Genomic DNA, 20035 nt, shown 5'->3' with positions numbered 1-20035 from the left:
TTCGGTCCACTCTTTCACTCTCACCTGGAAGATTAGATGATGCCTGTTTGAGGACATTGTTTTATGAAGCAATGTCTATTGTGAACAGCCGTCCACTCACTGTGGATAACCTGAATGATCCAAATGGTCCAGAACCGCTGACTCCTAATCACCTACTCACTATGAAACCCACTGGAGCCTTACCACCTCCTGGGACGTTCATCAGAGAAGACATGTATGCTCGTAAGAGATGGCGTCATATCCAGTATCTAGCAGAGCAATTCTGGAACCGCTGGAGAAGAGAGTATCTCTCTAATATTGCCACTATACAACGTTGGCATATTTCTAGAAGAAATCTGAAAGTTGGTGACATAGTCATCGAAAGGATGGATGATCTGCCACGGAACGAGTGGAGATTAGCCAGAGTTGAAGAATCAGTCGCTGATAAAGATGGGCTTGTGAGGAAAGTTAAGATTCGTCTTGGAGACCAGAAAATGAAAAGGGAGGGTCAATGTTCTGGCAAGCCATCCATTTGTGGCCAGATGGGCTACTCGCCTTTCTTTTTCTCTCTCCTTTCTTTTTCTCTCTCGCTCGCTCTCTCCTGCGCTCGCTCTCTTCGCCGCGCAGCTAGGTTGATTGGGAGCCCACCTGCGTATTGATTGCAGGGCGGCATTAGCCCGTATAAAGCAAGCCGGTGTTTTTGTTTGATCATTCCTCCCATGCATTCGGCACAAAGCAGCAGTAAATGCTGGCCCACTGCGACGGACTGATCAGCAGGAGTCAATCATATGACAGCTACAGGTACACTCTTAACCTCAGATTCCCTTCGAGCACTGGAATTTGTGTTAATAGTTTTGCGGCCTGTTGTAGCACGGCAGTTGGTTTTATTCCGGCGTTGCGGAGAGAGGTGCTCGTGTTATCCCCACCAGTGAGAGTATAGCGCCTCCGTTCCTGGGGTAAGCTGTTAAAACGACTTTTATTAGCATTTATAGCTATAAGAGTCTAAGGCTATATTTATCTGTTTTAGGGTTTGACTGCTGCATTCGCCTCTCCGTGGCAGATCGCCCTACCTAAACTGGAAGAGTGAAACGCCTTCCCAGCCGCTGGTGTGAGGACTCCTCCTCAGTGGAGCCTGCTGTCTTGTCTTGTCTTGTCTTGCCTTGTTTCGTCTTATTTTGTTTTTATTAAGTCGGCTTACCTTTTTCTGGTTCGCCTGGTTTTATTCTATTTTTATCCTGGACTGTTGCTCGTACCCACGCTTCTGTGATCGGGCTGAAGCGACCCTCTGCCCGAGTGTCGTGCTGGACTTTAAATCGCCTCAGTTGCCGGTCTCAGCCGGTGAGGAGCCAGACCGGCTTGCGATCGAGGATAATTACTACCAGCACGAGTGATAGTTTGACCCGTGGGGTATAAGCCTTCCTGTGTGTGTGTGTGTGTGTGTGTGTGTTTCCTTTTATTAAAGTGTGTTTTAGTTTTTTATGATCTGTAGCGAGCCTGACGCTCAGTGTCCTTTTATTCCTTTAACATATTTTTCTGTGTTTAATTTCAGCGAACGGAGGACGTGCCAGTGGCCCTGGGACCTCAGGTGGTGGGTCGTTTTCACACTTTCTTTTGTACAGCACCGGGTGGGCTGCAGTGATTTTCTTTGTGTGATTTTCTTTTGGGTCCACGGCTGCTGGTAAGTCCGAGTTCCCTGATTGTTTTATTTTCCCTTAGGACACTGTCAACAATGACGCTACATCTTGGGTTTTAATATTTTATTTATTTTTATTATAAATAAAACTGTTATAATATTGGAGCCAACCTGCCTCATAGTGCATCCTTGAATCTGTGCGGCCTCCTTTTATTTTTTTTTATTTATTCTTCTTAAATACATTTCCTGGGGGTGAAATTCCCCTAGGTGGCGTATCATTTTATTACTTTTTATCTAACCCCGCCGACCACTTGGTCACATATTGTTGAACAACCCATTCAGAAACTGATCTTGCTTTTAGAGGCTGTCTAAGACAACGACTATATCCTTTATTGTATGAAGACTTGTGGACATTACCTGCAGGCTCATGCATGGATAATTCTTTGTTTTCGTTATGTAAAAGGCCTTGTGGTTAAGGTCATTTGTTTTTAAAAATCATTCGTGTTATGGTTCTCCCTTTTGTTAAAACACTCGTGATTTGGTGGGAGTGTAAATGACCTTTAAATTTGGTAAATATTTTTACGTTTGTTTGAAAGGTACTTTGGTTTTATTTTGAAATCCATGCTTTTATTTTGAAACAGGAAACTGGCGCAAAACCGTTAAAGGGCTGTTAGTAACGTTTCTTTTAGGATATGGTAAATAGTGTGCCTTAAAGTGAAAAATATGTACGTTTCCTTTGCCAATTAGTACCTGGCTGACAGTGGCACAAGGTTTGTTAATGTTTCCTTTAACGGAATAAGTTACATGCAATCAAAATGTCGTTTAATAGAGTTTATGTTGTTAACCTTGACCTTGACCTTTATGTGTAGTTGTAAGTTAGTGAGGTGATATAATGAATTGAGTGATGTAAATTTGATGTATATGCTATATGTGAGGAGGAGAAATTTGTTTCCTTTGATGTTATGGTATTAATATTGCTGGTTTTGTTTTGCTCCTAGCTCTTACAGTGTCTTCACTGAATGTTTCAATAAAAACCTTTGCAATAAAACCTCTGTGAAGCATCAGTATAAGAGACCATCATTCAGCCAGGGATGCTACACACCCCCCCCCCCCCCCCCCTCAACGGGAGCCTCCCGGCGACCCACCAGGCTTACCCGGATGCCTGCGATGGAAGTCCCGAAGCATATTCTTATCCAGAATAGCCGCCCGAGGCACCCAGGAACGTTCCTCGAGCCCGTAGCCCTCCCAGTCCACCAGGTACTGAAAACCCCTGCCCCGGCGCCGGGAGTCCATGATGCGGGTGATGTTGTAAACCAGCTGACCATCCACGAGCCAGGGGAGAGGCGGGGCCCTGGCAGGAGGGCACAGCAGGCTGGAGAGCACCGGCTTGACCTGGGACACATGGAAAACATTGTGAATTCGCATGTTGCGTGGTAGTTTGAGGCGAACAGACACAGGGTTGACAACGGAGTCTATGGGAAAGGGGCCAATTAACCAATTACACTCGGCCCGCAACGGCACAAAACGGGTGGACAGCCATACCTGTTGACCGACGGAGTATTCAGGGGCCGGTGTCCGGTGACGGTCAGCGAGGGCTTTGTTGCGCTCCTTAGTGCGGAGTAGAGCGGCCCGAGTAGCACGCCAGGCACGGCGGCACCTGCGGAGGTGAGCCTGTACAGAGGGGACAGAGTGCTCACCTTCGACAGCTGGGAGAAGAGGTGGTTGGTAGCCCAGGGAAGCCTCAAAGGGTGACTTGCCTGTGGTGGTAGAGGTGTGGCTGTTGTGGGCGTATTCGATCCACGGTAGTTGTTCACTCCAGGTTGATTGATTGTGGGAGGCAACACAGCGGAGGGCAGCTTCCAATTCCTGGTTAGCCTGTTCGGATTGTCCGTTGCTCTGCGAGTGGAAACCGGAAGAGAGCCTGACCTTGGCCCCTAGTGCGGTGCAGAACTCCTTCCAAACTCGGGAAGTGAACTGTGGTCCTCTGTCCGAGACGACGTCCTCGGGGATCCCGTGGAGCCTGAATACATGTGAGGTGAGGAGCCGAGCCGTCTCCAGAGCAGTGGGGAGTTTAGGAAGGGCGATAAAGTGTGTGGCCTTACAGAAACGGTCAATGATGGTTAGTATAGCTGTCTTACCTGCCGAGGGAGGCAGTCCAGTGACGAAGTCCAGAGCGATGTGTGACCATGGTCGGCCTGGCGTAGGGAGAGGTAGAAGGCGGCCCGACGGAGGTTGGTTCGACAGCTTGTTCTGGGCGCAGGTCGGACAGGCGGACACAAACTCCCTGGTGTCCTTTGCCATGGCGGGCCACCAGAAGTAGCGTCGAAGGAAAGACAGGGTGCGGAGGACCCCGGGGAGACATGAGAAACGGGCAGTGTGAGCCCACTGGAGTACCTGGGAGCGGACAGCCGAAGGGACGAAGAGGCGGCCAGTCGGACCGGTCCCAGGATCCGGTTTAGTCTCTTGTGCCTCCTGAATGAGGGATTCAATCTCCCAGGAAACAGCTCCAATAACACAGGCCGTCGGCAGAACGGGTTCGGGGTTCGGGGTCCGACTCCTCCTCCGTGGTGGAAAATTGCCGACGTCCGGCTACACGTTGCGGGATCCTGGCCTGTAAGTGATGGTGAAATCAAAGCGAGCAAAGAACAACGCCCACCTGGCTTGCCGAGAATTGAGACATCTGGCCGAGCGGATGTACTCCAGGTTCTTGTGATCCGTCCAAACAATGAACTGGTGAACAGCTCCCTCCAGCCAATGTCTCCATTCCTCCGGGGCGAGTTTTATGGCCAAGAGTTCCCGATCCCCGACGTTGTAATTGTTTTCTGCAGGCGAGAGAAGAAAGCACACGGGTGAAGCTTACCATCCTCCTGTTGCGAGAGAACCGCCCCCACCCCGGCGTCGGAAGCGTCAACTTCCACCACGAACTGCCGTGTGAGGTCCGGCTGCCGGAGGATGGGTGCAGAGGAAAACCTCTCCTTGAGCTGGGCGAAGGCTCGCTGAGTGGCAGGATCCCACTGAAAAGGAACTTTTGGAGAGGTTAGCTTAGTGAGAGGGAGAGCGACCTTACTAAAAGTCGCAAACGAATCTCCTGTAGAAATTGGCGAATCCCAGAAAACGTTGGGGGGGACTGGCTATTCCACCACCGCACGCACCTATCGTAGATTCCCCCTCTCGATGACATAGCCCAGGAAAGCTACTGCAGACACGTGGAACTCACACTTCTCCCCCTTTACAAAAAGCCGGTTCTCCAAGAGGCGTTGCAGGACCTGTCTCACATGCACCTGATGCTCCGCGAGTGTCTTAGAGAAAACAAGAATATCATCCAAGTACACAAAGACACAGCGATTAACAAAGTCACGAAGCACCTCGTTTACCATGGTTTGAAAAACCGCGGGAGCATTGGTGAGGCCGAAAGGCATAACAAGGTACTCAAAGTGCCCCCGGTGAGTATTGAAAGCCGTCTCCCACTCACCCCCCTCCCTGACGCAAAGGTGGTAGGTCCAGCTTTGTAAAAACAGTCATGCCCCGGAGCAGCTCAAAAGCAGAGGAAAGCAGCGGGAAAGGATATTTGTTCTTGACAGTGATTAAATTAAGGCCCCGATAATCGATACACGGGCGCAACGAACCATCCTTTTTGTCCACGAAGAAGAATTCAACTGCAACCGGGGAGGAGGAGGGACGAATCAAGCCCGCAGCAAGTGACTCAGAGACGTAACGTTCCATAGCGCACAGGAGCTCAGAGGAAAGCACTTCAAGGGATCATTAACACCGCCCGAAAGATCACTGGCTGCCCTCTCCCCACACTGGAAGTTCTACACAACATCCACTGTTTTAAAAAGGCCCAAAACATCATAAAAGACACCTCACATCCAGGCCACTCCCTGTTTGAACTGTTGCTCTCAGGCAGACGGTACAGGGCAATCAGCGCAAGGACTAATAGACTCAAACACAGCTGTTATCCAACTGCAATAACACATCTGAATACTACAAAAAAAATGTCCATCACAAATTCAAATTCAAATTCAAATTTTTATTTGTCACATACACAGTCATACACAGTACCATATGCAGTGAAATGCTTGGACAACTGCTCGTGACCTAAAGAAAAAAAGAAAAGGCTATGAATAAGATAGGAAAGAAATATGAAAATAAAAAAGGGTAAATTTAACCAGGAAGGAATAAAATAAAATAAAATATAAAAAATTAAGTTAAGAATGAGATAACTGTACAACACAAATTAGAATGAAGGGTAAATTTAACTGGGAAAGAATAAGATAAAATATATAAATTAAAGTTGAAAATAAGATAACTGTACAACAAAATACACAGTATAGAAATATATAAGAATGTATGAAGAAATATAAATATAAATATATATATACACACAATAACAGCAGCTGTACAAATATTAACTGGAAATGAGGAATATAATGTCCAGTGTTGTGCAATCCACATTATATAGTGTCTTGTGCAGTGCAAATATGCTTAAAGTGATGAAGTGAAAACAATGTCCAGAGTGTCCAGTGTGTGTAAGAACTATATGTTTGGGTCAGTACTGTGTGGTGGTGTGATTGAGAGACCGCTCACGCCACTCTTGTGTTAATCTATGCACGGTCTGAAGCATGTATGTGGGAATGTATGTGAATGTTTACTGTTACGTCTAGTATTTTAAGTATTCTATCTATTTTATTTATTGAATTTTATTGTTTTATTTATATTTTGATATTGCTAGGGATTATGCAATGATCGGGGACCATTCTTAATTTCGTTGTACCTGTGACAATGAAAATAAAGTTTCTGATTCTGATTCTGATTATCATCCAGCGATGAGAAGATCTGTGGCCCAGCCTCAAATAGTAGTCGGGAAATCAGCTGATCGCCAACAGGTGTGTGAGCCAAGGGCGGGAGCCAGCAGTGAGCTCCGCCAAGGCAGAGAGGTAGGGGAGAGAGAGAGAGAAAGCAAAAACACAAGTGTAGCCTTGTGAGACCGGCTGGGCAGGCACGGGGACCATGACAGTTATAATAAAGGTCGTCAATGTCACCGTTATCTTAGAACATACACATTAAATTTCCTTTCTTCAAACTTTCCTTCCCTAAATGTAAGTGAATTACAAAACTTTACCAGACAAGATTAAAAATATTTTAAAACTGGACATGTAAATGATGTTTACTATTAGGTCTACATTTCACATAAGCGGAGATGTTAGAATTACTAAATTACTAAAAAAAAAAAAAGAACTTCTATGCCAGAGCAATAACTGAAAAAAACAATATACAATAACACAATACAGACTTACTATCCACTAACCTATTCAGCTTCTTGTGAATGCAAATCAGCCAATCACATGCCAGAAAGAAAAAAAAAGGTGATTTAAGTGACTTTGAATGCAGCATTGCTGTTGGTGACAGATGGGCTGTTTTACGTTCTTCAGACACTCCTGATCTTCTCAAATTTTCTCAGGAATTTACAGAGAACAGTCCAAACTGAAAAGCGAAATAAACATTTCCCTGGGTAAAAATGCCTTGTTGATGCCAGAAGTCAGAGGGGAATGGCCATGCTGAAGGCAAGAGGAATTCTAAGCCAGTTTCTCAACCCATCTGATATCAGTAACCACAACACATTCAAAGTCAATTAAAAGTCGCCTTTCTTGCCCGTTCCGATGCTCGCTTTGAACTTTGAAATGAGACCACTTGGACAACAGTAATGATAAATAATTGCAAATAGGGCATGTTTACAGAATTTAATGTCATTTTTATAGAGCACCTCTTATTTTAAGAAAACATAGGCGAGACAATTTTTGAAACTAACTGCAAATTAAGCACAAAATATTTAATATCTGTATTTTACCATTTTGATAAGACATATTTCAGTACTCCAAGACACTTTTATTAGACTTTATTAGGTTAGTGGACCATAATTAAACATAACTCTGTGGCAAACGCAGCGTTCAGCAGGCCATCAAGGAAGAAGTGACGTGCATTTCTGCAGTGTAAAGATGCACAAATCATTTTCTCCTTAATCTACAGTCACACAAAGCGCCAGGAAAATCTTTGGTGATGTTCTCAGATGACTCTGACGCTTATCACCCAGTTCCTCGTGATGTCCTCCACACCATCAACCCTCTGTCCTCCTCACAGTTTCTTCCTCAGCTTGCCTTTCTTATGGCCACCCCTTCCAAAACCTGACTTTTTAACTTCTCCGAGCCACTTTTTGTTCTTGGAGCGGAGCTTCCTCATCCCCCCGCCCTGCAGGAACTGGTGCTTCTGCTTTTTCTTGCGCTGCTTCATGATCTGATCCTTTGTTTTCAGCTCCGAGCGTGCTTTGTGGTCACCGGAGCTCTGTACGTTTGGACCTCCTCGGCCACGGCCACGACCTGGAAGAGGCACGACACAACAAAGAGGTTGGAGGTTATAGCTCGCAAGCCTGGAAGAGGGACTTGAAGTATTTACCTTTAGAGTTGAGTTAAAACATGATGGCTGATGGTCTATATTTAACAGGCAGACATGTTTGTGCTATTCATTTTGATGCCTTCCTACCTCTTGCTGGCTTCCTGCCTCCTCTGCCTCTTTCTCCATCTGATCCAGATCCTGTATCATCAATCTTGTATTTTTTCTTCCACTCCTCATAACTGACATGTTGTTAAGTGATACAACATCTTCACAGTATAGCTTAACATTGTCATAGGAGTAGAGAAGAGGGTCATTAAGAGCAGCACACAGAGAAGCTTTTTGTTGGAAGGATACAAGTTCTTCCTGTTCTTCTTCTTACTGATAACCTGACCACTGTCTGTTTTGATCTTCTTCTTCTGGTCTTCTTTTCCCGTTTCTCTCACAAAACGCTTCCTCTTACGGTCCCTAAAAAAAGAAGGGGAAAAAAGACTTTAAATTATAGTTTGAAATGACCATTTTGTGGATATGAGTCAAACATAGGGAAATTTGTACCATTTCATCATTTTCTTCTGCTGGTTAAGGCGATCGCCTTCATCTCCCATGAGATCAAGGACAGCTGAAGAGGCCTGCTGTTCAAAAGCACCGCCCTCTCCACCGAGACTCAACCTGTCAACGCATAACACAGGACAAAACAGCATAAAACACAAAGCCACTCACATTTTTTAAAGAAACAGATGCAACAGTTTAATGCCTCACCCTCTCTCAGAATCAAAGTCTTTTGGTCTGTAAGGGATATAATACTCTTCATCTTTGCCTGACTGCCTCTTTTTCTTGGTCTTTGGTCGCTCTTCGCCATCTTCCTGCTGACCTCTTCTTTTACCACCTACCACCTCTGAAAACACCCCCTGGTGGAAATAGGAAGAATTACATGGTACAAAGTGACAAAACATGATACAGAGATCCTACTATCTTCCTCTTCTAGTTTGTATACAACATCATCTACATCAAAACTGCACTTTATTTTGCTTCTTCTTCATCAGACAGCATAAACAACTTTCTCATTTTGACTCAAATATTGGTTTTGAATGAAAATGATGAAACAATCCTGGGTGTTTATTCAACTTATGAGAAGGTTTTCTAATCCACCGTACTATTATTATTGACACTAGTACATGTTCGTGCTGCTGGCAAACTAATACACTCAAGAACATATAGCAAAGCTAAAAAGTGAAAAGTAGGTCTTGCCTATATAAATAAACATAAGACAGTTGTGAGACTTTGACATAGTAACATCTGCAGTAATATTTACACCTGTGATGACATCTCACAAGCATTAGCCTTATTTTGAAACCAAGATTGTTTACACAGAGTTTGTAATTGCAGAGAAATGCTCCATTTATTTTGGTCATTTCATTTTTGAGCAGGAAGCTCACCTTTTTTGTTATAGCCTTTAGATGAATAGAGAGTTTTTCAATTAAATACATATTCTTTAAATAATGTTCCCTCTTATAAAAAGTAGGATTATTTAAAAAAAAAAATTTAAAAAATGTATTATACCTCTATTACTTAGAAAAAAAAAACTGTTTTTTTTTTTGTTGTCTGTTATATAACATTAGGGATGCTCGTGGCAATTCATTTCTTAATCAGCTAAACAGGTCAGTTAAGAAACAGTCAAATATTAAGTTAAATTTGAAAACGGTTTAAAAAAAAATATCCCCATTCCAAAATGTCACATGACAATCTCATTGGCTCACGGAGTTATGATGTCACTACACTTTGATCCTTTGAAGTTTGTCCTTAAACAGTGGTGAGAAACAGCAATTTGTAGTTCGTGTCTTCGCAGCATTTGTGTTTGCAGCCTTCACACGTTCACCACAGAAACTTTTGGAAAACTTTTCAGAGTTGTCGTTTACAACCTTCAACATGTATCCAACAAGACACCAACCAAGGCAAAAAGATTACGCCGCTTCTCCTTCCTGTCGTGGCCGGCCAAATGACCTCTTAGCCGTCCAAAGGGCATTACATGACAGTAAGAAGGAAAACTACCATCTCCAGAATAAAATTCAACAGATTGAAGAAGAGAAACTTCAACTGCAGGAGAAGTGTAGACAGATGGAAGCGCAAAATAAGAACCTGGAAGAAAGACAACAACGCCAGCCCGACATAACAATTATTAATGAGGGCTGGGCAATCAAGTTTGGACAAGCACGAGAGCAGATTGTCTTCCTAATTAAGGAAAACAAGCAAAAGAGCGCGGAACTAAAGGAGATGTCCAACCAGCTTAAAGACAGCAAAGCTACTGTTGAGAAGACAGAATTGGATCTCCGATATATGGACCAAAAGAATCGGCTGCTCCAAACAAACTTCGATGAAGCTGTGAAAAAAAATAAAGAAATCCTCCAACAGAAGGAAGAACAGGAGAAAAAGCAAAGAGACATGGAGCACAAACTCAAAGTCACGGAGGAAAAATACAGGATGCTGAAAATAAAGTTGGATGATACACTGCGCCAAAATAAAGACCTTCTTCAAGACAAAGAGCAACAGCAAGACAGATTGAAAGAAGAGAAACGTATTGTCGAAGACTTTGAGGGTAAAAATCTAAAACTGCAACAGTTTTGTAGTGAACTGAAGGACAAAACAAGTCAACTAGAAGGGGAAAAAGAAAAACTGGACAAACAATGCTCACACATCCAGAAAAGGATGGGTCAAATGGCGAGAAACAACTCCGAGCTCACTAAGGGGATATTGTTGGAATACAACAACTTGAAGCGCAAACACACTGAAATGCAGGTGCAAAAGCAGGAACAAGACAACATACATGACGACCTGCAGCGTACGCTCCAAGATATCCACAGAAGAAATGAGGAGCTACAAGACATGTACAAAGAAGTACAACAGAGAAACGCACACATGCACAAGGACAAGATAATGCAGGAAGCAACATCCAAAGAGCTCAAGGAAAAGCTTGAAGAAAAACGAGCAACACTGGAAGAGGTGGAGAAAACATGCAAGAAGCTTGAGATACAAAACGCAGAAACCATCAATGAGTTGAGAACCCTCATCCTGGAAAAAAAAGCTCTTGTAGAAAACTGCATGAAAATGAAGAACAAACGTTTCCGCTGGCCCTGGAGGAGAGACTCTACTGCTTCCTCACCTGGTGTAGCCTCGTCTTGCTCCACCTCTGTTCACCTCCCCAACCAGTCCCGGCAGTTGACTGTCCCCTCCTGAGCCTGGTTCTGCCGGAGGTTTCTGCCCGTTTAAAGGCAGTTTTTCCTCCCCACTGTCGCCTAGTGCGTGCTCAGAGGGGATTGTTGGGGTTTTCTCTCCTCTACCTTGTTTCTTTATTTACTTGTTAACTTTTTGTTCTTACTTCATTTTACCTTGTTTCATTATTTACTTGTTAACTTTTTGTTCTTACTTCATTTTACCTTGTTTCTTTATTTACTTGTTAACTTTTTGTTCTTACTTCATTTTACCTTGTTTCTTTATTTACTTGTTAACTTTTTGTTCTTACTTCATTTTACCTTGTTTCATTATTTACTTGTTAACTTTTTGTTCTTACTTCATTTTACCTTGTTTCTTTATTTACTTGTTAACTTTTTGTTCTTACTTCATTTTACCTTGTTTCTTTATTTACTTGTTAACTTTTTGTTCTTACTTCATTTTACCTTGTTTCATTATTTACTTGTTAACTTTTTGTTCTTACTTCATTTTACCTTGTTTCGTTATTTACTTGTTTAACTTTTTCTTTTTCAACTTATTTATAAAACAATAAACACTTGAATTTATCCTTTGAGTATTTTTCATCTAATCTTTTCATCTATAACTTTTTCAAACATTCATATCTGTCGTTTATCTTCTTCTTGAAACCTCATAAATGGTGAAGGAAAAATCCTGGAACATGGTTTGAAACACTGAAATTGTTTCAGCTGAAACCGGCAAAATCATACGTGTGTGTGTGTGTGTGTGTGTGTGTGTGTGTGTGTGTCACAGGTGACACGGTGTCACTGGTTAGGTCATCATGTTTAGGCTCATTCACTCGAAAAATTATTTAGGCCAAATCTTTAAAACTGTATCATTGCATACACATTTTCAATTCATTTCAATCGCACAAATGCAGAAATAATTATTTGCAGTATCTTATCTGATTTATTTTGAGAATGTCATGCCTGATCATTTGCACCCACACCACCAAAAATGGGGGCAAAAGGGAGGAGATCGCATTTAATCGGTTATAACAAGAGGTCAGAAATATAAGTGCTGCAGAAACCTCTGAATCTCAGCTATAATCTCATGTAAACCATTTCTACAATCGCCAAACAAAGCGAAGTCACCAAACAGTTAAAAGAGCAGATACGTCACCATGAATCTGTGGACAGGTAATATCCACATTTTAATTTATGATTTACTGGAGTTCCATGTGTGCTTAATCCTTAATGAAACTGATGTAAACCTGCAACTACAATGATCCAGGGAAGAAAGAAAGAAGCAATACTTCACCCATGCTTACATTTAAATCACTCTCATCCTTTTCTGTGATGTCACAGTCAGCAGTAGTGGTGGGGTTGGTTGGCTGCTGCAGCCTGCTTTCTGAAGCTCGGTCTTCTCTCTACTTCCTGAATTTGTCCACTAGCCGAGTGTCTTTAGAGCGTTTGGCCCGCATCACCTCACTGGCTGGTGTCTTACTACTGGAGTTGATTTCGAAGATGGTCTATTTCAGGAGAGAATTATATGTTTCTTTGCTTACTAGAACACTTTCTACCAGAAAATGCAGCGCTGTGATGTGTCTGCATCAAACTCACCGCTTTGGATTTGTAGCTCTTGATGGCATCGACTATTTGAAGGCACTCCAGTTCCATTTTTTCCAGACCACACCCTGAAACAAATCAAATTGTCTTACCTAACTGCCATCAGTTCCTCACTACTCCTTTTGATTATTTTCATAATTTCTCTCTTCTTTTTATAGTTTATCCTCCTTTGAACTTACCAAGTACTGGATGGACACCCATGCTGGACAGATCTGTGTTTTTAACCCGTCTGATGGACTCCGGCGAGGGGTTTGGCCGCGACTTGAGGTACTGCTTGTAGGCGTTCTCTGAGACACGGAGCAGATTTTGCAGGTCCAGGGAGTTTTCGTGAGACGTGATCAGATGAGCACTTTCATCATCCAAGATCCTCTGAGGGACTCGGCCAAACACACCTTCTGAATCTGGAGTACGAAAAGAAATGCAGACATTTCAATACAGTGACAGATAAAAAGAGCACTAAATAAAGTTTATTAGCAACCTCAAATGTGTAGCACATCAGTTAAACAGTTCATCTGTCACTTTAAGACCTGACAGGCATGCAGTAGAGTCTACCTTGTGTGTGTTCAGGTGAAGCAAACTGAACTGGTCGCCCTAGGAAGAGGTGGAGGTCGTAGACATAAGGCATTTCATCAGGACAAATCAGACTACAGGCTGTGCCACTTTGGCCTGCTCGTCCCACACGCCCTGATGGGAAAAGACAGGGGAAAAATACACGTAATGCTGGCCTAATCATTTCAAATTAAACAAGCTGAATCACTTTGTTCCTTCTGCATACAGCTGCTCACCAACTCTGTGCAAGAAAAGTTTGGCCTTGGAGGGGAAGTTGTAATTGATGACGTTATCCAGCAGGGGGATGTCTATACCACGAGCAGCAACATCAGTCACCAGAAGCACCATGGCTTTCCGATGCACAAATTTCCCAATGTTGATCTTCCTGGCAGTCTGATCAAGGGCACTGTAGATGTAGGCACACTCTAAACCTTCTGACGACAGCAGCTGGACATCAGGAGAAAAAAAGAAGAAGTCAACTAAAGCTCTAGTTTTTAAAACAATATTTAACATTCTCACAAATTTAGGCTACACTGTTATCTTACCTCCTTTAGGTACTCCACATGGTGTTTGGTGGCAGCAAAGACCACTGTCTGTTCCTGAGGCTTCACTACGTTCCTCAGGAGGTGGAGCAGCAGAGCCGGCTTGTCATCCACACGCATTCATCCACATGGAAGAATGACAGCTGATCAAAGTTAGAAGAAATGAAAACATGCTCAAAGCCATGGAAACATCAGGTGACTGTAAGGACTTTTGCTTTGGGCTTTACATTTAAATCATTCAACATTTCTGGGAGAAGAATACAAAATGTTTGAATAGCAAGTGTCTGAAGACAGAGCAACAAGTAGAAAGACCAAGACACTGACACAGTAGCTGATTTAACATAAGTTAGCATGTAGAGTAGATGCAATAATCCTGTACTGAGGTTGTAATAAATAATGCAAAACCTTCCATCTAATTTCTCAGATTAAACAAAAGGTAAATAAAACAAAAGCAAATTCTGCCTTTTTACCTTGATCTGATCACTGAGCTTGGAATCCACATCCAAACGAATCAGTACAGGCTCTGTCAGGCCTGAGAAAAAAGTTTGTATACACCGGTGTGAATATAATTAGGATTATTTGCCTTTAGATGCTAAAAAATATGGAAGCTAAGTTGAATGAATATGCTTTATGATGAGAAAATAAGCCAGAAAAACTTTGAGAATCTACACTGTGGAGGGTTAATTTATTAGATAAATGTCTACAGAAAAAAAAAAATTGATCTCTGTATATACACGTGTATATACACGTGTATATACACACATACATATATATATATATATATATATATATATATATATATATGTAAGTGCATGAATGGCTTTTATGCCCCATTATATCTGTGATGTGCTGATTGTGAGTTGAACAGACAAGATAAATTCCACAGCGTGTACATGGTTATTGTGCATATACATGTAAATATACAGACACAATGAATAATAATATCCGTAAATACATCTACGGTTCATTTTCTAGAATATGATCAAGTCTGCTACATACTATTAGTTATGAATATAACCCCCGAAGATTAAAACAAATATATAAACCTTTCTTTAATCAATCGACTTAATGTAAAAAAAAAAAAAAATACAATAAATATTAGAGAAAAAGCAGATACTAAAATCCACACCAAGTTAAAATTTATTTTGTAAATTTATCTAGTAATATCTTACATTTCCAATTTTATTAACAAAAATGTGGATATTGTAGGCATATAAAGTAACTAATGGCTTGGTCATTGTTTCTTTTTATAAAACATTAATTATATTTCTTATTTTGTTGGTTTGTTATTTTTGTTGGTTAAGTGAACGTGCCCAATACAGTTGTCACAATCTGAAAGCAGGGACTCAAGCGAAGAACAGGTTGACGTCTCAGAGCACTGTTTATTTACACACCAGTGCGATAATATATACAGTGACGGGGAAAAATCCAGGGTTCCAAGGGATTAGGGGAAGGCTCTCTCTCTCACGCTCGCTCACGTCCTCACATCCAACTCACACACGTTCGTACAGCTGGGAGGTCACAGGTCCGGGAAGGTAAACTGGAACAAGAAAGGGAAAAAATCACTCCCAAGTCACGAAGGTAGGGCGTAAAGGTACAAGACCACGGGAGCTGGGAAGAGAGACTAACGTTAGTAGCACAATCATCCAGCGATGAGAAGATCTGTGGCCCAGCCTCAAATAGTAGTCGGGAAATCAGCTGATCGCCAACAGGTGTGTGAGCCAAGGGCGGGAGCCAGCAATTGAGCTCCGCCCAGGCACACTGTAAAATCAAATTAGTTCCCAGAACTCAAAAAAATTGAGGAAACTCGTTGCCTCAAAAAAATTGAGTAAAGCTTAGCTAAAAATGACTAAATTAGGATAACTTATTTATTTTGCGTACTCTGCAGAAGCTCATTTGTTCCCAGATCTCAAGAAAATTGGATCAAGTTTACGTAAGATGACCAAGTTAGGGCAACTTACTCATTTTGAGTACACTGTACGGCCTTGTTAGTTCCCAGAACTCAAAAAAATTAAGGAAACTCGTTGCCTCAAAAAAACTAAGTCAAGCTTACTTAAGATGACTGTTAGGACAACAGCCATCATTGCAAGTCTGCAGTATTAAGAATAACTTGATATTTCTGACTGTACAATACTAATTGTTTACCTACTGACAAACATTTCAAGTTCAACTAAATGAAAAAACAATTTGTGGTAACCTGAATATGATTAAAAATAATTAACAACACTTTTTGTAATGATGTTAAAATGAGCCCAACTTTTATTTTCAAACACAACAAAGTATAACAGCCAACATACTGGACACTGTTCTGCTGAACAACAAACAATTATATTGCCATCACGGTTATAATCTTACAATGAAACAAAGTCTCAGATGTAATTATTCTGAAAATAAGTTTAGGCCTACCACAAGTTTGTTTTGTACTTACATTACTTATATAATCAAAATAAAATATTTGTTGTTCTGTCACAAGTGCAGTCTCTAATTTAAACAACACATTTGTTTTTCATTCCAACACAGGAGCTGGAATGTTGTATTATTTTAAGGATGGCTTGTTTCCAGTCCAGGCATTACTGCCTGAATGACTATCATGGATCGAGGTGATCCAAATGTAGGTGCAGAAGAAAGTCTTTAACTTCCCTTAAGTACAGTGGCAGTGGATGTGGGTTGGAGATGCAATGAGCTTGAACCTGCAGGCGACCATCTTCACTGACCACACCATCTGTGACGGAGGACTCATCTCTCCTGTTGTCCTGCAAGCAAACAATCATATTTTTTGGAACATGAACTGAATTGCTTTCTTAAAACATTTTTTTCTGCATTTGGTATAAAACAGACTCCAATTTACACAATCTCAGGCTCCCTCCCCACCAGAGAGGTGACATTCAATGTCCCACTGTCAGTCTGGATAGCCCTGACCACCACCCAACACACAATAATGTCATGAAAGCATCATTTTAAAAAGGGCTATGCAAACATGGCCAATAACTTTCATTCTAATGATGTGCAAAATGATTTGGGCACAAAACAAATTTTGTTGTTAGAAAACTTGCAGACTTCACTATTTACAGTGTAGACCCTCTAAACTAAGTTTGGGGGATGTGATCTTTCAAGAAATGCAGACCAAACTGTTGTTGTTTGTTTACTTACACAGCATGTCTTGTAGAATTAACTGGAGTCACCAACAACAGCATAGTGCAGTCATATCTCAAGTCTAATAACAGAAGACAGGAAAAGATCAGTAAAGAAACAACTTCCCCAAACCAAAGCACAAATAAAACAATAAGTAAAACAGGCTGATCTAAAGTATGATTAAAGTTCAGCCTGATTAATATAAATGTCACTGACAGTTGCTAATATATTGGAAAACCAAAATACTTACCACTGAGTTTATGTCTTTCTGTCCAACAGCAGGAGTGCTGGTCCCGAGCCTCAAAGACAGTAAGAAGCAAGCAGAGGGAGAAAAAACAGAACATTTTTCAGAAACTGATTTGATCCTTAATGGCTGTGCAATTATTGTAACATAGAGCTTGCTTATGTTGTTAAATAAAGTCTAGATTTGACATTAATAGATGCCACAGATGTTCAAAAGCTGCCACAAAGCATGAAAAAAAATGGACGTCTCTGAAAACGTCAGAGCATTTTTGCAAATATATGATGTCTTGATAAATTGAGCAGATATTTGAACTTTACACAGCTACATTGTTGCCTGAAAATATCTTAAAAGTTTATTTTGTGACCCAGAAAAAGTAATAAGTTTTTTAGCCGCGCTCCTCCGCCATTGCTATGCTTACACAGGCTCTGACAACCAGCCAACAAATGTGATCCTCCTTTTCCCCAGACTACCCTTTCTGGGTCACAAAATAACCTACACATCTACATTTTCAGGCGAGAATGTAGCTGTGTAATGCTCAAGTATCTACTTAATTTATCAAAATATCACATATTTGCAAAAGTGCTTCCACGTTTTCAGAGAGCTCTGTTATCCACCAGCATGATGGCTGACCGGGAGGTCAAGGCTCCACGCCCACAGCTAACTCCTGGTATTCTTTTCAATCCCCCTGCACTCTTTTGCTACTCAGGTTAAACATGATATATATATATAATTAGTTAGTTAGTTAGTTATGGCTATGGATTGAAAATACCCCCCACGCCCAATGGCTGCACCTCCCAAAGAATTTTGTCTGGGCTCTTATTTCACTTTTTTATTTCAAACAATCAACAGAAAATTTCACTGACATAGTTTTATGTAATGTTTTTAAGGCTGTGGTGTTAATTTTTAAGTAACATGAGCCCAGTGGCAGCAGCAACGCTAGGCTAACACTAACTAGCTAGCAAGATTATAAACCTGGTGCTAAACTAAGAGAAGCCACAAAATCAGTTTGAATAAGAGTAAACATTTACTCACCAAGTCAGTGTATCAGGTAAAGATTCAAAGCAATGAAAACAGTAATATCTTGAGCTGACACTTTTCCAGGTTTGCTCAACATCTTCCATAACAAATGCTGGCACCATGAACATGCGGACTGATCCAAGAGGGAGGAGGACGGTAGTGACGGGGCATTTTCAAAACACATCTTTCATCCTTCCGCACTGAGAAGCAAAACTTCCATCTTACTTAGTTTCTCTAAGTTAAGACAACTCAAATAAACTGAGTTTATCAGCATTTTTGCATAAAAAGTACTGGTAACTTATTTAAATCGAGTTCTGATAACAAATTAATAAAAACTGAGTTCAGCCTATTTAATATTTTTAATTAAACACAATATTACATTTTACAGTGCAGAGAGGTAGGGGAGAGAGAGAGAGAAAGCAAAAACACAAGTGTAGCCTTGTGAGGCCAGCTAGGCAGGCACGGGGACCATGACAGTACCCCCCCCCCCAAAATGACCTTTAAATTTGGTAAATATTTTTAAGTTTGTTTGAAAGGTACTTCGGTTTTATTTTGAAATCCATGCTTTTATTTTGAAACAAGAAACTGGCGTAAAACCGTTAAAGGGCTGTTAGTAACGTTTGTTATGGTATTAATATTGCTGGTTTTGTTTTGCTCCTAGCTCTTACGGTGTCTTCACTGAATGTTTCAATAAAAACCTTTCCAATAAAACCTCTGTGAAGCATCAGTATAAGAGACCATCATTCAGCCAGGGATGCTACAGTAAGAGCTTCAGCCTCACGAGTTTCACCTGACTGCCAAAGTCTATGATGAGAGAAGAGGGATTCATTGTGATGGTCTAAATGTGACACTCGCTCAAAATGGAAGCATCTCAGATATTAACTGCAGAAGCAGAAGGCTCAGATCAAATAAAAGACATCTGTCGAGCAAGCAAGGATGAGGAACTTCGCAGATCTGATCGCCCAAGAAATCCCACGGAGAAGATGCTTGCATTTCAGAGAGAGGAGGCACACAAAAGGGAGAAGCGGCTCATGCACCTTTATGATCAATGGAAGATCCAGGCACGTAAGGCAAGAAATCAGCTAAAGCTTGACATTCCAGAGAGTGAAATCGCAGCTCTCATTGATATCTTAGAGAAATGCATGAATGATATTACGTACATTTATGTACAAATCAGAGATCACCTCACACCATCCAGTGAAACGAGACGTCGTGTTGATGCATGTGAGGGCGTAACAAAGGACATTATTAAAATTGCATATGAAAGAATATCAGGCATAGACGAAGACTATGATAGTGAAGCAGTCAAAGAACGCCTTCGTGAGCTCCTTAACAGACACTATGCTCATTCCATATATGGATCCACAGTTTCACCTCCAAGTCAACACACTATAGACTCCATTGTCGCAGTAAAAAGAGCAGATGCTGCAGCAGAATTAGCAGCAAAGGAAGCAGAATATGAGTTGTTATTGGCAGAAGGAAAACAAAAAGAAAGGATCCAGCTCTTAGTAGAGCAACAGAAAAGGGATCTTGAAGCTCAAAAACATGAACTAGAAAGACTAAGAGCTGAAAAGGATATAAGCAGCACGAGCAAGAATGTCAATTTACAACCAAGACGTAATGCAGGAGGGCAGCTTGTGCTCTGCTAACAGCAAACTAAGGAACCAGGAACATATGCACCCACATCAAGCTGTGTCTCTGGCTCCAGTTCAGCATCTCATAAGATTTCCAGCTTCACCTC

The 20035-nt window shown here is 41.5% G+C and overlaps 2 protein-coding genes and 1 long non-coding RNA gene across 3 annotated transcripts; 1 reads left to right on the top strand and 2 right to left on the bottom strand.

The window, feature by feature from the left end:
- Nucleotides 1–7493: 7493 nt before the first annotated feature.
- On the bottom strand, nucleotides 7494–9543 carry LOC148102192 (ATP-dependent RNA helicase DDX54-like). Its single transcript, XM_087844484.1, has 6 exons — nucleotides 9436–9543; nucleotides 8759–8907; nucleotides 8555–8668; nucleotides 8357–8467; nucleotides 8150–8241; nucleotides 7494–7986 (listed from the first exon to the last, which is right to left on the bottom strand). Exons 1-6 carry the CDS (start codon nucleotides 9484–9486, stop codon nucleotides 7745–7747), a joined length of 759 nt encoding a protein of 252 aa, XP_087700610.1. The 5' UTR covers nucleotides 9487–9543; the 3' UTR covers nucleotides 7494–7744.
- Nucleotides 9544–9819: 276 nt separating this feature from the next.
- On the top strand, nucleotides 9820–11520 carry LOC148102191 (uncharacterized). Its single transcript, XM_087844483.1, has one exon. The coding sequence runs from the start codon at nucleotides 9926–9928 to the stop codon at nucleotides 11228–11230; it is 1305 nt and encodes a 434-aa protein (XP_087700609.1). The 5' UTR covers nucleotides 9820–9925; the 3' UTR covers nucleotides 11231–11520.
- Nucleotides 11521–16128: 4608 nt separating this feature from the next.
- LOC148102190 (uncharacterized) lies at nucleotides 16129–17328 on the bottom strand. The gene is made up of 3 exons (XR_015719360.1): nucleotides 17284–17328; nucleotides 17052–17115; nucleotides 16129–16654 (listed from the first exon to the last, which is right to left on the bottom strand). It is a non-coding gene; the product is annotated as an uncharacterized LOC148102190 (long non-coding RNA).
- Nucleotides 17329–20035: the final 2707 nt, after the last annotated feature.

This window comes from Neolamprologus brichardi, chromosome 7 (genome assembly GCF_056152115.1).
Source record: "Neolamprologus brichardi isolate AB-2024 chromosome 7, ASM5615211v1, whole genome shotgun sequence".
Taxonomy (NCBI): domain Eukaryota; kingdom Metazoa; phylum Chordata; class Actinopteri; order Cichliformes; family Cichlidae; genus Neolamprologus; species Neolamprologus brichardi.
Note: the sequence above shows the minus strand (reverse complement) of the source record. Positions and strands in the feature narration are given on the sequence as shown.

Coding starts and splice junctions, on each gene's coding strand:
- LOC148102191 (XM_087844483.1), top strand. CDS start 9,926: ATGTATCCAACAAGACACCAACCAAGGCAAAAAGATTACGCCGCTTCT.
- LOC148102192 (XM_087844484.1), bottom strand. CDS start 9,486: ATGTATTTAATTGAAAAACTCTCTATTCATCTAAAGGCTATAACAAAA. Junction 8,669..8,758: donor GACTTTGATTCTGAGAGAGG/GTGAGGCATTAA, acceptor ATGCGTTGACAG/GTTGAGTCTCGGTGGAGAGG. Junction 8,468..8,554: donor CAGAAGAAAATGATGAAATG/GTACAAATTTCC, acceptor TTCTTTTTTTAG/GGACCGTAAGAGGAAGCGTT.